This window comes from Geotrypetes seraphini, chromosome 6, assembly GCF_902459505.1.
Source record: "Geotrypetes seraphini chromosome 6, aGeoSer1.1, whole genome shotgun sequence".
Classification (NCBI taxonomy): Eukaryota; Metazoa; Chordata; class Amphibia; order Gymnophiona; family Dermophiidae; genus Geotrypetes; species Geotrypetes seraphini.
The window spans coordinates 159,228,439-159,245,198 of record NC_047089.1 but is presented as its reverse complement, the minus strand read 5'-3'; the positions used below and the strand labels follow the sequence as shown (position 1 = coordinate 159,245,198).

Below are 16,760 nucleotides of genomic sequence, written 5' to 3'. Positions count from 1 at the left end.
TGTTCCATATGTCACATTTTATTGTCTACAACTAAGGTAATTCCTTTTCAATCCAAGATGTATATGTACATTACTTTAATATTAGTTTGTGACAGTGTGACAACATACAGAAATATTGTTTACCAACAAAATATAAAGTGCAGGCAAAGTTGGTCAAGTATTAACTAGGTTATGGAAACTATAACCAGTGCAGTTTTTTCAAAGAGGAATGTATATTGTATCTATCCATTTGTATTAGAACTGTAGGTCATCCCTGAACAAGTCTAGCCTTGCATGTGTCTCGCAGCTTGTTAATTGTTTTCATTGACAAACTTCCTGGTGCTGTGAATATTTTCTGTAACAAAAACAAATGTTAGTATCAATTCAAAATTAATCACTAGAATTATAGGAAATTGTTAATACATTTTGTCTCATAAGCAGTTCAAGTATAGTAATGAAGTGATAGGCAAGGTAGACACAGCATACTTCTCAGGTCTTTTAAATTTCAGCATTTTGTGGCACTTGTTTGATTACATTAATTCCAAATTCAAGCTAGTAGAATTCATACCCCTATCTACTAGTTAATGAACAAATGTTGCATATAGACTGTTTCATTTTCACAACATACTAAATATTTTAGAGCAAATGCATTACATTTGCAGTTTATATTGGTAGATGTTAACAGTCCAGCTTCCTGTGCTCATATTACCATCAGGTCTACCTGTAAATAAAAAATGCCACTTTATTGTTCCATCGCTGCTGAAGGCCTAATCAGTGTGGCCATATAGTTAGACTTGAATCTAGTGATTAGCTATAGCGAGAGGGATTGGTATTCGATGGCAAATAGCCTGTCTATCCAACTTATTTATGAATACAGTTCTGATTTTAACAATATAGCCCTTGTTAGCAGGGCTGGGAGAAGCATAGATTTTCTTTGTCCCTTTGTGACAAAATATTTTAAGCCTCTATACTATTAGTAGAGGCTTAATATATTGGCTTTAAATACAGTGCATATCAGTGATGTACTACTCTACAATTCAAAGCCAGAAAAAGCAGAACCCTTTAAATCAATAATAGAAAAGAACCAAGTTTCCAAGTTTAATAATGCTTACTGCCCTACACGATGGTTAGTTAACCTTCCAAGTGGCTTACATCTAATAGGGGGAGAATGCAGTTGAGTTTAAAAATGTTGATACAATAGTGAGATATAGGGGGTGGAACTACAAAAAAGAGGGGTAAGGAAAAAATGAAGGAGTGTTGGATCCTGTCACCAGAGAACCCCATTCTTGGGGTAGGTAGCAATAGGTAAATAATCCTATTGGTAAAGCATCCAGATTTGAACTTAACTAGAGTTGCTTGTTAGGTGGATTATTTTCAGTTATGTGATTTGTGAAATGTCTGATTAAAATACATGCCCCTTAACAGTTAATTATTTCATTATTGAACCTTTGAATCTACACTTTGTAATAGTTTCACATGGAGGGGCAAAATAAAAAAAAACGTCTAAGTCCCCTTTTGGCCTAAGTCCTTAAACGTTCAAAGCAGAAGCAGGGAAAGTATCCATAACCAAAACAAACGTCCTTGTTTTGATTATGGCCTGCCTCTACTAAACGCCCAGATCACCACTACGTCTAAAAGTACACCCCCACGACGTCTACACTTTTTGGCCATAATGAACCAAAAAAACGCCTAAGCCCCAAACGTCCTAAAAGCTGGATTCTGTAACCGGTGTCTGTCAAAAACAACACCGGTTACAGAATACCCCCCCCCCCAACGATCCAGGAAGGAGGGTGCCCAAGCCCTCCTGCCATGTCGAACCGCAAACATTCCCCCCCCCCCCCCCGACAACATCGGAGCAAGAGGGAGCCCAAACCCTCTTGCCCCGTCGAACCGCAACTCCCCCCCCCCCCCCCCCCGATGGCATCGGGGCAAGAGGGAGTCCAAGCCCTCCTGGCCCAATCTAGTAGGGGGGTCGTCGGGGCCAGGATAGCTTGGGCTCTCTCCTGGCCTGTTACTTTCGGAGGGGGGGTGGTCGCCGGGGCCAGGAGGGCTTGGGCTCCCTCCTGGCCTGCTCGTACTCGGCAGGGGGGGGTAAGATCGCCGGACCAAGAGGGCTTGAGCTCCCTCTTGCCCCGATGTATGTGTGTGGGGGGGTGATGCATCGCGGCAGGAGCGATGCCTCATCTCCCCTACCGCGATGCCATCACTCCTCTACCCGAGCTGCCGTGACCCGCGGCAGGAGAGATAGGTGAGATGTTTGTGGCACCTTTTTTGTGAAGTTCACAGGAGTGCTCTGTAAGGTGCCCCAGTACTCTGTTGCCATGTCTGTCTGAGTGGCTAGTCCATCACCTTGCTGGCCCCCTCCCACATTCAAAAGGTCTTGTTCTAGGCAGTTATAGACAGGCTTCTGATCCCTTACAGCCCCTCTAGAGTTCTCAGATCATCCTCACAAGCGTCCCTTTATGTTCCCTCTTTGAAAGTCATCGGTACTCGCCGTGACCTGATTTTTTCGGTTACAGCCCCTACTATTTGGAACTCACTTCCTCTTCATTTAAGACTTGAACAAGATTTGAATAAATTCAAAAATAGTTTAAAGTGTTTTCTTTTTAAAGAAGCCTTTAACTAAAAGTCTATTTTTCGGTTCATTCCTAATGTTATCATTTTGTATTAAACTCTGAGTATATATCCCCTTTTTTTTTTAGATTTTCAAGTTTGTAAATCCTTTTCTCACATTATCCTTATGTTCTAACCCAATCTGATTAACTCATCTTGGTTTTTTTTTTTTTTTATTGTATTTATTCTTTTCCCTCCTTTCCTACTGTTCCATGTGTTTGTTACCCCAGTTCGTTTTTTAATTTTTTAAGTAATTATTTTTATTTACGATGTATTTGTGATTTTAAGAAATCCAATTTTATTTCTTTGTAAAACGCTTTGTATCCTGAAAAGCGTTTAATCAAATAATTTAATAAACTTGAAACTTGAAACTTGATGATTTTTTGGACAAGTATGTGGTATAAAGATAAGACATACTAGCGGTCTGGACGATCAAACGGCTGGACATAGAAGTGGACAATTTTTTTAAAAAAATATTTTGGACTTTTGACGCTGCCGACTTTGGGTGACTAGCGCCCTAGGCCCAAAATGGACTTGGATGCTTCTTTTCATTATGCTCCTCGGACAAAAAAATGATCAGAGGAGTTCCCCAGGGATCTGCCCTGTCTGCAGTGTTGTTTACCTTTTGGGCAGGTTTTTCAAACCTTGGGGGTCCAATATAGGATCTATGCAGATAATAATCTCTTCTTGAGGTGCGATTGAACCAATGTATGACAAAAGTATGCGAATGGATGACCCAACATGGTCTAAAGCTGAATGTGAATAAAACAGAATGATTGTAAGGAGAGAGAGTGAGTTGGCTGTGATGATGAGTTTGGCGATTATGGGTAAGTTGATATAGGTAAAGAAGGAAATTAATATTTTGGGAGTTTGCCTAGATATGTTGTTAAATATGGGGCAACAAGTTTTGAATATGGTTCAAAAGGGTTATGCTCAACATTGTCTATTATATAGACTGAAACCTCTCCTGACAACTTAAGATTTTAGAACAGTGGTACAATTGCTGTTTTTGAGTAGGCTAGACTACTGTAATTCGGTGTTTCTGGGGTTAGCGAAAGCTGAGAGCTTTACCGATTATGATGAACTCAGCAGCTAGATTGATTAGTGGGGTAACAAGAACATCTCACATTACCCCTGTATTAAAAAGTCTACACTGGTTACCGATCGAACAGAGGATTCATTTTAAAGTATCTTTGGTGCACCAAACTGTGCATTGAACAGTACCATATTACTGTAATTGTTGAAAGTATTTTAAGGGCATTTTTCTTATGTTAGCTATATGTATGATAATTTTGGATTACTGTGTTCCAATGTATGTGTATTTTTATTCTTTTGTGTGTGTTACTTTGGAAACCGCTGAGCCTTTTGGCGGTATAAATTTGTAAAAAAATTTTGATATTTAAATGGAGTTTTTTCTGAGACCGTTGACTGGTGTTAGATCCTGTAAAAGGATTTTTCTGAACTGATGCTGAGAGTTGTTTTCCGAGGTCTCTTTTTCTCCACTTTTTTTTTTTTATAGCTACAATAAAGGCAGCTGTGCTGCTCTAGTTGTAAATTTTGTCTATATGATCCTGTGGCTGTGACTGTATTTTATATAGACATAGTTCTTGTTTGGTTGGCTTAATTTTTTTGACCATCCTAGTGTGCAGCTTCTACAGCAGCCATGCAGTAAACAGTGAGCATGTAAATTGACTCCAACATTAAACAAACAGCAGTAAGGGGTAGTGCAGGGCAAAATGTTCCCCTTCCTGTCTGTACATGAACAGAGTAATGTAATGTAATTTATTTCTTATATACCGCTACATCCGTTAGGTTCTAAGCGGTTTACAGAAAATATACATTAAGATTAGAAATAAGAAAGGTACTTGAAAAATTCCCTTACTGTCCCGAAGGCTCACAATCTAACTAAAGTACCTGGAGGGTAATAGAGAAGTGAAAAGTAGAGTTAGAGGAAAAATAAAAATAAAATAAACATTTTAACAAGACAGCATTGATCTAAATACTTTGGAAGGTAGAAGAGAGGAGAGAAAGGAATAGTAGCAGAAGGGGGAGCCATTGAACAGTAGAATTCTGGAGAAATTTAAATGATAGAAATAGAACAAAACAAAGACAAAAGGCAAAACAATAGATAAGATTAAAGATAAATCATAAGCTGGAAAGAAAAATAAAATAAAACTTTGTCTTCAATCCACGGTTTCAGAGTGGCCCAAACTGACAAGAGGAGTGGCATTTTTAAGTCCAAACATTACAGTAGGTTACCATCTTTCCTTCAATCACTTTCTGCATCAGCTAATTGTTTGTGGTGTCCAGCACCCCACAACCCCCTACTTAGTGTACCTTCAAGAGATTGTGGCGTCACCCACTTGCTCCTACTGCAAAGCAGTACCAATAAGTGGGCATCTATCCTGCCTCTGAAGTGCACTGTAAGGAGGAGGGCTACTAGCTAGCAGCAATTTTTTTTTTGTATGGGTAGTAAATGGCTGCTGGACACTAGCAGTTTTAATTGCACAAGCAAAGAGTCAGTTCAGGGGAGGGAGGGCTGTCGCTAACCAGGGATTTTGGTTCAGGAGCTGTTAGGCTGTCAGGGAGACAAAGGGGGTGCTGCTGCTAGACACTAGGTACAATACTTATGCAGAACATGTGGGGAGGGGGCATATGAATTGTCAGGTCATGTCCTCTCCCTCAGTTTAACCCTTTGGTACTGCCTCAGGCCTGGCACTATATTTCTCAAAATAACTCTGCCCAGTAGACAATGTACAGCTGATAAACTTCTCTGTATTGATGTAGAGTAGCTGATAACCTCATTACCATAGCTTTTAATATGGTTTGTGCTGATGTCGACTGCAGAAGTTAGCTTCAGCATAGAAACCCCTTAACTGTGTACAGGACTACAGCCCACAATTGCATTCTTTATCAGCCTCATAGTTTGCAAGTGAAAGGGAGAGTAGACAACATGTCAGTTGGTGCTGGTCGTACTGCTTTGCTCTAGTCAACTCAAGATTTTTGTTTTGGTATCTCATATTGTGCTGCTTCTTCCCATATCTCTTTAACAAATTTCTCTAACCCCACTTCAACCTGATATACCTCAACCGGATGTACTTCCAAAACACCGCCAGATAAACCTGACTAAACTTAACATTCCAATGTAATTTCAAAAGTTCTCTGTAATGTCTTCCATTGTAAACTGCTTAGAACTGTTTGTAGTATGGCAGTATATAAAAATAGTTGATATTATTATTCCTCCATAATCTGTTCCTATGGGCAGTATTCTTGTCTCTCATCTTAAATTTATCCCACCTTTCTGTTTGTTCTTTATCAGTCCTCCCTTTTTCCATCTTTTTACCCCTGCCTCCTACCCATGTATTTATTTATTTTTTATTTTTTTATCTGTTTATTCAGTTATTACAACATATAACAACTTCAGGTAACTACAAAAAAAAAGGTACAAAATAAAAACAACCTTAAAAGTATATATCAAATCCACATTATTAGGGCTGATTATCTCCTGAAGGAGTCTCACAACTCCCCATATATTTTTATTCTAATGCCATGAACAGGTTTACAGCTTGTGGGCCCAATGGGTTGCTAGCTGTTGCATACATAAGGCAGAATAAAAGATTTAAATTTTCCCCATCTTCTCAGCAGCCTGTAGTTGCAAGGAAAAACAATTTGAAGTGTCTGTATACAAAGCCTAAAAAATAAACTAGGAGAATAAGATATAATAGGCATCTCAGAGACCTGGTGGAAAGAGGAAAATCAATAGGACACTTATCTGGGTACAAATTATATCACAAGGATAGAGTAGATCAAATTGGAGGGGGGAGGGTTTGCGCTATATGATAAAGAGGGAATTGAATCAAATCAAATAAACATTCTGCATGACATAGATAGCAGTGTGGAAATCTTATGGATAGAAATTCCATGAATGAAGGAAAGAAATGTAAAAGTTGGATTATACTACTGTCCCCCGGGACAAAATGAGCAGATAGATGAAGAAATGTTTTCAGAGATTAGGAAAGCTGGAGAAATGGGCAACACTATAATTATCCCAGGACAAGAAGGCAGCATATTCTTGACTGATGGGTAACGGCACCGACGGAGCCCCGGTACGGACAATTTTAGAGTGATTGCACTCTAAGAACTTAGAAAGTTCTAGCTAGGCCACACCGCGCGTGCGCGAGTGCCTTCCCACCCGACGAAGGCGCGCGGTCCCCAGTTTCTTAGTTTCCGCAGAGCTAAGAAGACGTGTGTTTCCAACGGCTGTTGGATACTCTTTTTTTTCGCCTTCCCGCTCGCGTATTTTTTCTCGTGAACACGTTTTCTTTTTTTCTTCTTTTCTTGATAACACTTTAAAAAAAAAGTCTCTTTTTTTTTTACTTTTTTCGGTCGGCCCCGGAGGGGCCTGTTGGCACCATCGAAGCCTCGGGCTTCGATTTTGCTATGGCCGTTTTTTCCTTCATGCCCCCTTCACCGGGTTTTAAAAAATGTCAGCGGTGTGCACGCCCTATTTCCTTATCCGACCCGCACAAGTGGTGCCTTCAGTGTTTGGGTCCGGACCATAGGGCAGAAACGTGCACCCGCTGTAGTTCTCTTCAAAAGAGAACTTTGAAGAATCGCCAAATTCAACAGCAGATTCTTTTCGGTCCCGCTATGGAAGTTCCACCGGCATCGACTCCGGCAACTTCCTCCAAGTCGACACCGGTGGTTTCGACACTGCAAGATTCATCGTCGGTGTCGCACCCTGCAGGTAAGCCGGCTAAGAAGCCATCCCCTATTGTTCGAACATGCAGTGAGCCAAATCCTGCAGACTGTGCGCCGGCCCCGCAAACGCTCCGCTCCCATAGAAGTCACTGCCTCTTCATCGGCATCGACTTCGCCTGAGCGTCGAGCTACACCGCAGGTACCGAGCAAGAAAAAAGCGGTACCAGTGCCATCGGGACCATCTCTGGATGAGCGTATAGCATCCATCCTCCAGGTCCAGCTTAAGGAGCAATTACAACACCTGCTCCCAGCTCTGCTAACTCCGAACCTTCCGCTGTCAGTCCCCACTGAGCCTACGGTACCGATCGTCGACCAGCCTATTTTGTCGGCATCGACGTTATCGGCACCGCTTAAATCTGCCTCTTCCATGGCTATGCCTATTTTATCGGCAGAGCCAAAGTCTCTTCGACATACTGCTCACTCGGCCTCTGATCCGGTACCGCTCTCTGACACCCGTACCTCTTTACAGTCACCAGGTACAGTGTCGATGCGTTCAGGCAAATCAGTACGCAAAACCAGGCATACCGAATCCTCTACTCCTCTATCTCTGGGCCGTCTTCCATCGATACGTGACCCTGATTTATGGGATGATTCTGAGGATCCCCTCGGTACCGAGGAGGATTTTTCATCGGATGAGGCTGACCCATCGGTGCAGGATCCTGCTAGTAAGCCAGAGCACTCTTCCTTCACTAAATTTCTTCGGGAGATGTCAGACATCCTTTCTCTCCCGTTAGAGTCTGATTCTAAAAAGTCCAAGGCATTCCTAGATGCTTTGGACTTTGATCAACCTCCTAAAGAATTTTTGAAATTACCCCTTCAGGATATCGTAAGGGAAACTTTTTATAAAAATCTGGAGACTCCTCTCACCATCCCAGGAGCTCCTAGGAAATTGGAATCACTTTATAAAGTTATTCCCATTCCAGGGTTTGACAAACCTCAGCTGCCACACGAATCTTTGCTGGTGGAGTCAACCCTGAAAAAATCTGCAGGCTCAAGTGTGTATGCTTCTGTCCCTCCTGGCAGAGAAGGCAAGGCTATGGACAAATTTGGTAAACGACTTTACCAGAATGCTATGTTGGCCAACCGTTCAGGTAACTATGCATTCCACTTCTCCTTTTACCTGAAACATCTTATCCAGCAGATGGCCACTTTTCAAAAATATATTCCTGACCGCAAGCTTTCTGCTTTTCAGCAATGCACTGCCAGTCTCTTGCAGCTCAGGAAGTTTATGGTCCGTTCCATCTATGACACTTTTGAACTGACATCCCAAGCTACTGCTATGTCTGTAGCGATGAGACGATTGGCATGGCTTCGCGTCTCAGACCTTGATGTGAACCATCAGGACCGCCTTGCCAATGCTCCCTGCCTGGGTGATGAGCTGTTTGGAGAATCTTTGGATACCACCACCCAGAAACTTTCGGCTCATGAGACGAGGTGGGATACCTTATTGAAAAATAAAAAGAAACCTCCTCCTCGTCCTTTTAGGCAGCAGACGTCATACTAGCGCTGGTTCTCTGCTCGGCCAATTCAGCCTCATCCTCCTCAGCCTCGGAGACAACGGCAGCAACAGCACCAACAGGCTCGTCAACAACAGCCACTTGCAATGAAACCTGTTGCCCAGCCTAAACCAACTCAGCCCTTTTGACTCTCTTCTCCAGAGCATTGCCAGTCTTCCTCCCTCATGTCCTCTTCCACAGGTCGACTAAACATTTTTCTGGCTCGATGGGAAGTAATTACCACCGATCAGTGGGTGCTCTCTATCATCGCCCACGGCTACTCCCTCAACTTTCAGACTCCTCCGCCGTTAGGCCTGCCAAAAGAGTCTGCTTCCAACAAGCCTCAGTCCCTCCTTCTCGCTCAAGAGGTTCAATCCCTCCTTCTCAATGCCATCAAAGAAGTTCCTCCAGATCAGCGAGGTCAGGGATTTTACTCCAGGTACTTTCTAGTCCCCAAAAAGACCGGAGACCTAAGACCTATATTAGTTCTCATAGATCTCAACAAATGTTTGGTCAAGGAGAAGTTCAAAATGCTCTCTCCTGCCACCCTCTACCCTCTTCTCACTCAGGGCGACTGGCTATGCTCCCTCGATCTCAAAGAGGCCTACACACATATTCCTATCCATCTGACGTCCAGGCAATATCTACGCTTTCTGATCAATCAACATTATCAGTACAAGGTGCTACCCTTCGGTCTGGCCTCCTCTCCCAGGGTATTCACCAAGTATCTGATTGTGGTAGCAGCCTATCTCCGCTCTCACAATTTTCAGGTCTTCCATTATCTGGACGACTGGCTGATCAAGGCTCATTCCCCTCAGGCGGTTCTGCTTGCCACCAACCAGACCATTCACTTCCTTCAACTGTTGGGTTTCGAAATCAATCTACCCAAGTCGCACCTCATTCCAACCCAGCGACTTCAATTCATTGGAGCCATTCTGGACACTGTTCTGATGAGGGTGTTTCTTCCATCCAACCGCCTTCAGACCATCCTTTCTCTCTGTCGGCAGGTGTTGCAACAGCTTACCATCTCTGCGAATCACATGATGGTGCTCTTGGGGCACATGGCTTCGACAGTGCATGTCACCCCCTTCGCACGTCTCCACCTGCGTACTCCTCAATGGACCCTAGCAACCCAGTGGTCACAAGCGACGGATCCTTGCTCACAACACATATCTGTGACCTCGTCTCTTCGACAGTCGTTTCTTTGGTGATTGACATCTTCCAATCTAGCCAGAGGTCTACTGTTCCATTTACCTCCTCATCATCTTGTGATCACCACAGACGCATCCCCTTATGCCTGGGGAGCTCACTTGAACGAATTCCAAACTCAGGGGTTTTGGACTGCCCAGGAAAAGGAACACCACATCAATTTCCTGGAACTCCGCACAATGTTTTATGCCCTCAAGGCATTTCAACATCTTCTCTTTCCTCAAGTACTACTCATTTGCACAGACCATCAAGTTGCAATGTACTACATCAACAAACAGGGAGGGACGGGCTCTCGCCTGTTATGTCAGGAAGCCCAACGGATTTGGTCTTGGGCGACAGCTCGTCATTTATTCCTGAAAGCTGTCTACATTCAAGGGGAACAGAATTCCTTAACAGACAATCTCAGCAGAATTCTCCAACCTCACGAATGGACTCTCGACTCCTTAACTCTCCAGTCCATTTTCACTCAATGGGGCACTCCTCAAGTGGACCTTTTTGCAGTTCCTCACAATCAACTACCCCTGTTTTGCTCCAGACTCTACTCCACTTACCGTCTGGCACCCGATACATTTCTCCTGGATTGGACAAATCTCTTCCTATATGCATTTCCCCCTCTACCGCTCATGCTGCGAACATTGTTCAAGCTCAGGAGGGAACAAGCCACCATAATTCTCATCGCTCCACGGTGGCCCAGACAACATTGGTTCTCCCTTCTACTTCAACTCAGTTCCAGGGAACCCATACTTCTTCCACTGTTTCCTTCTCTGCTTACTCAGCATCAACAGTCCCTGCTGCATCCCAACTTACAGTCTCTGCACCCGACAGCTTGGTATCTCTCGGGCTAACTTCGGCTCATTCACTCATCTCTCAGCCTGTCTGTTCTATTATTGATGCTTCCAGGAAACCGGCCACTCTTCAGTGTTATCAACAGAAGTGGTCTCGGTTTTCTTCCTGGTGCCTCTTACATCACCATAATCCCATGTCTCTAGCAGTGGGACTGGTGTTGGACTATCTTCTTTCCTTGTCTGACTCTGGTCTCAAATCTACTTCTATCAGAGTTCATCTCAGTGCCATTGCTGCCTTTCATGAGTCAATTCATGGAAAACCCCTCTCTGCTCATCCTTTGGTTTCCAGGTTCATGAGGGGCCTTTTCAATGTGAAACCACCTCTCAAGCCCCCTCCTGTGGTCTGGGATCTCAATGTGGTTCTTTCCGCTTTAATGAAGCCACAGCACATTTCAAATTTCTCACTTGGAAAGTGGTCTTCCTTATAGCTCTCACTTCTGCCAGGAGGGTCAGTGAGTTGCGTGCACTAGTGGCCGATCCACCTTTCATTGTTTTTCACCATGATAAGGTGGTTCTCCGTACACATCCAAAGTTTCTCCCTAAGGTTGTGTCTGACTTTCACCTTAACCAGTCCATTGTTCTTCCTGTGTTTTTCCCGAAGCCTCATTCTCATCCAGGTGAACAAGCTTTACATACCTTGGACTGTAAACATGCTTTGGCTTACTATCTCGAACACACTAAGCCTCACAGATCATCTCCTCAACTTTTTTTGTCCTTTGATCCTAACAAGTTGGGTCATCCTGTATCTAAACGCACTCTATCCAATTGGCTTGCTGCTTGCGTTTCATTCTGTTATGCTCAGTCGAGCCTGACACTGGAAGGTTCTGTCACAGGCCACAAAGTTAGAGCTATGGCAGCTTCTGTAGCTTTCCTCCGCTCCACTTCCATTGAGGAAATCTGCAAGGCTGCTACTTGGTCCTCAGTTCATACTTTTAAATCTCACTATTGTCTGGATGCATTCTCCAGACGGGATGGACACTTCGGCCAATCTGTTTTACAAAATTTATTTTCCTAATAGCCAACCTTCCCTCCATCCCTCTTTTTGTTAGCTTGGAGGTCACCCATCAGTCAAAAATATGCTGCCTGCTTGTCTTGGGATAAAGCACAGTTACTTACCGTAACAGGTGTTATCCAGGGACAGCAGGCAGATATTCTTGCGTCCCTCCCACCTCCCCGCGTTGGCTTCTTAGCTGGCTTATACTAACTGGGGAAGGCACTCGCGCACGCGCGGTGCGGCCTAGCTAGAACTTTAAGTTCTTAGAGTGCAATCACTCTAAAATTGTCCGTACGGGGGCTCCGTCGGTGCCGTCACCCATCAGTCAAGAATATCTGCCTGCTGTCCCTGGATAACACCTGTTACGGTAAGTAACTGTGCTTAATGGGTGATTTCAATTACTAAATTAATAGGACATAAACAAATATCTGTAGAACCCCCTACAATTCCACGCAGTACTGCCAATAATCACTCACAGATAGAGGAAACATACCACCGCATTCATACATCAGACACTAAATTAAAAGCAGAAACAGAGGGAAAAGGAGCACAAGAGAACCAGAAAAGAAAAAGAAAGTGGAGAAAGCCTGAGTTCTGGGCACACAGCAGGATTCAAAGGCCTAAAATGTCTCTGACTACATCTAAAAACCTGTTTTCGATTATCGGCACTTGGGTGGGTTTTTAGACGTATTTTTGTTTTGATTATGAGCGCTTTATCTTCTAAGTTGTAAACTGGGATCAAATTGGAGAATAAATATATCAAAACGCTAGCAGCCAAGCCTGACAGCGGCCCTGTTTCGCAGTCAGGCTAGTTCAAGAGCAAGGTGCTACTTTCTCAAACATCTTAACAAATTCCAGTTTAAACTCACCAAATTAACACATTTTGTTTGTCCACATGGCAAATTTTATTTCTTTATATAAAAATGACACACACAAAATTTGACTTACACAAAGTTTAGGGGGTCACCCCACCTTACTACAAACAAGGTGGACCTAAACAAGCCACCTACAAGCACTAACATTTATACAGCTGTTATAGGTTCTCCTGTGGACTTTCTAATACTGAGCTATTGCTTCACTTACTGTACTTGCTGGACAGCCAAAAAAACCACAAAAACACCAAAGCCCACAGGAGAACCTTTTAACAGCTGTATAAATGTTGTGCTGGTTGCACTTAGGTAGGTGGCTTGTTTGGGTCCACCTTGTTTGTATTATGTTTCATGGGGTGAAGAGGCCTGGTTTAGCGCACAGTATGCAGAATAGAGAGTTGCGCGAGGACAGAAATGCCACCCGTCCACACCTGTCCCCGCCAAAATCTCACCCGTCCCCGTGAGGAATCCCGCCCGTCCCCATCCGCCCCTATAAACTACAGAAATAGTTATTTCATTTAATTATGCTACTGAATTAAAGGCTCTGGTAGAAACCCATTTACAAATAAGCAAAAAAACTTTATTAATTTGGAAATATTAATTGGGAAGAATACATACTTTGTAAACGGGTTTCTACCAGAGCCTCTAATGTTTATAAATTTTTATCAACACAACTAATATACTACTTTATCCTAAAGCAAAAAAAAAAAAAAGAAATAATTTTTTTTCCTACCTTTGTTGCCTGGTTTCTGCTTTCTTCATGTTCTCATTCAATTCCTTCCATCCACTGTCTCTCTTCTCTCTGCGTCTTCCATTTGCTCTGTTACTGTGCCTCCCTTTCTCCCCCCTTACAAATTGGTCTAGCACCCATCTTCTTCCCTACGCTCCCCCCATAGTCTGGCATCTGTCTTCTTCCCTGCCAGCGTGTTCTCCCCACTCTCTTCCCCCATCTTCCCCATGTTCTGTCAGCGTCCTTCTTCCCCCTCTATCTTCCCCATGTGCTTTCAGTGTCCATCTCCCCTCTCTGTTTTCCCCATGTCCTTTCAGCATCCTTCTCCCCCCCCCCATCTTCCCCATGTCCTTTCAGCGTTCTTCTCCACCCCTTTGTCTTCCCCAGTGCTTTCAGCGTCCTTCTCCCCCCCTCAGTTTTACCTTAAGCGCCTTTTCCTCTCCACTCCACCTTTCCTCCCTTTCTCCCTCCCTGCCCCTTACCTTTGTGGCGCTTACCCACCCGACTGACAACAGAACAGGCCCAGTCCAACAAACCTCCCTGCCCTGTAGCCGTGAATCTAAATTAGCTTCTTACAGCAGCTGGAGTATTGAAGCTGCTGTAAGAAAGTAATTTAGATTCATGGCTACAGGGCAGGGAGGTTTGACGGACCGGGCCTGTTATCGGTCGGTCGGGGGACCTGGCTGGCTGTGCTGCACCCGGGGTAGACCGCCCCCCGCCTTGTACCACTGCCTTTTTCCTGCCTGCCCTGCCACAGCAGCTTTGCTTAAGCCCTCCCTCAGACGTCAGCGCTGACATCAGGAAGACTTTCATTCGGCTGTGTGCGGCAGGGCAGGTAGAGAGACGAGTCTCACGGCTGAATACATCAAGCCCCGCAGGAACCCCATGACCCTCGGAGGTGTCCCCACGACCCTAGGGGGCGTCCCCACGGGATCCCTGTGACCCGAAGGGGGAACCCGTGGGTCCCATGGGTTTCCCGTCGTTCTCGTTCAGCTCTCTAATGCAGAAGCGTTAGCAGGGCATGACAGAGACCTCCTTAGTTCTGATCAGAGGGTCTTATATAAATGCAAACACATTTAAAGCTTTGAAAAAGTCAGGATAATTAACAAAAGACAAGGAAATCGATGTGTAGCATAGGAAAATGGGAAATTTCAAATGTATGTGAATTGTTCGGTGAAGCAAGACCATAAGGGAAATCAGGACACTTCTAGAGGTATTAAACTGCCTCCATGTTTCTTTCTCTCTCTCTGTTTTTGTTCGTTTCCCGCCTTGAGCCTCGTGGTTCTAATTGATAACAGATGTGCTTGAGCCGGTTAGGAGCATATTAGATTACCTATCCCAAAATGGGTCTTGTATTAAGTATAAATGTAATATACTGTGTTGGATGTGTGAATGGGGCCCCAAATGAATGATGGATGCTATGAATGAGATGTGAGAAAATGATTTGTACTTTTATATTTATATATTTATATATTTATATATATATATATATATATATATATATATATATATATATATATATATATATATATATATATATATATATATATATATATATAAGATGTAAGAAACTCTAAGAAGAAATCCTTAGGCAACATCTGGAAATGGTTAGGTTAAAGCCAGGAACACTTACCATGGAAACCCTCTGGCCTCTAGTATAGGAAGGGATCTGGGTCTTCTATGTGTGTGTTAGTGAAACTTGAAACTGTCAGTTTTCCAAAGCAAGTTTTTGTCTGACACAGAAAGCAGTTTTGGATTCCAAAGTTTATTTGGATATGTAATAAAATGTTTATGCATATTCAGAAATTAATGTAAACAAAAATGAGATTTTAAATAATCTTTGAGTTTGAAAACTTGTAAAGGAATTTCCTTTGTCCAAATTTAAGGACAGCCTCTATTAATGGATTGGCTGACAAGTGTGATGTCATACTGCCTTGTGAAAAATATAAAAGGAATGGACAAGTATAGACTCAGAGAGACTGTCAGGACAGGTGCAAATTTCACGCCTGATGGGACTCCATCACACATATGATTTCTGAGACATGTAAGATTAACATAAATAAATAAATAAATAAATTATAATATTGAACTGGTAATATGTGTGTGATTGCCATTACTCCTAAGCACCTCTTGGCGCAGGGTGCAGAGCACGTGCGTTAATCGCTAATCAGGGGTTTAATTGTTTTTGTTGCAGTAAAGACTTAACTTAGTTGGGCAGTTCCCCATGCCCTCCTTGTTATTTCTCCTTTTTAAGGGTGATCGACTGCTTTGGTTCAAACTGAGGAGATGGGGCACTGCCCACTGACACAAGGAGGTGGAGCTGAAAAGCAGTAGATGATTCCTTCTGCAAAAACTCGTAGGTAGAGACTCATGTTCCTTTATACTGGAAAGATTATCAAGGTAATAACCTAATCTTCCCATAGAAACACAGAGGAGGACAGAGACTGGAATGGCCCATCTATGCTAGTCAGTAAGGTTAGGTTAACTGTTTCTCCCATGCAAGTAATTCCCTTCTCATGTTGCCTTTAATTTCATTGTTTTGAGCTGAAACACTTAATACTTTGTTTCCACCCTCTTGTTGTTTAGGGATCCTCTGTATATTTATCATTCTTAGTTCTATTACCATTTGTGAATTTATCCCATTCACAGGCATCTACTTTTTTTTTTTTTTTTTTTTTTTTTTTTTGGGGGGGGGAAGTGAATTCCTGAGAATGCTCCTATCTTCTTGCAGCCCATATCAGGTCCCATTTGGGAAGTCCCTGTGGTATACCTATTTTGGTCCTCAAGTCTCTTCACATCTTTTGGCGGCATTCCTCGGGACTGCCTCTAGCCTCTTACTATCTTTACTGAGAGGCTATGGTCTCCAAAACTGGACACGTATATTTGCTGATGTCACCTTAGCAACATACCTTTTCTCCCTGAATTTGCATTTATGTTCTTGTCTAGCTGCTAGCAGACACCTATCACAGTGCAGAAATATGGTATAAGTGCAGGAAGATCCTGTTATAGAAAGGTACTTTGAATAGTGGAGTTTAAATATTCTAGCCCAGGGTTTCCCAAAACCAGTTCAGGGTGCCCATACCTACATATATATTTTCCTAAGTCTGTATATAGTGGAAGCTAGTTACTACCTGTAAATTTATGATGGCTATCCCATAAACCATATTGACTAAGGTTGCCAGGACAGGTGTAATAAACCCTGCTTGATGCACTATGAACAAAGGTTCCAGACCTGTTATTTCCCCACATGACACTGGGGATTTG

At 43.1% G+C, this 16,760-nt stretch overlaps 1 protein-coding gene across 2 annotated transcripts in view; it reads right to left on the bottom strand.

The window, feature by feature from the left end:
* The window catches only part of GRTP1 (growth hormone regulated TBC protein 1), a 116,971-nt gene continuing 100,211 nt past the window's right edge, over positions 1-16,760 (bottom strand). For both annotated transcript variants that reach the window (XM_033949202.1, XM_033949203.1), the window contains one exon: positions 1-334. In XM_033949202.1, coding sequence (XP_033805093.1) covers positions 248-334 — 87 coding nt within the window. In that variant the 3' untranslated portion in view covers positions 1-247. The remainder of the gene's footprint in view (positions 335-16,760) is intronic.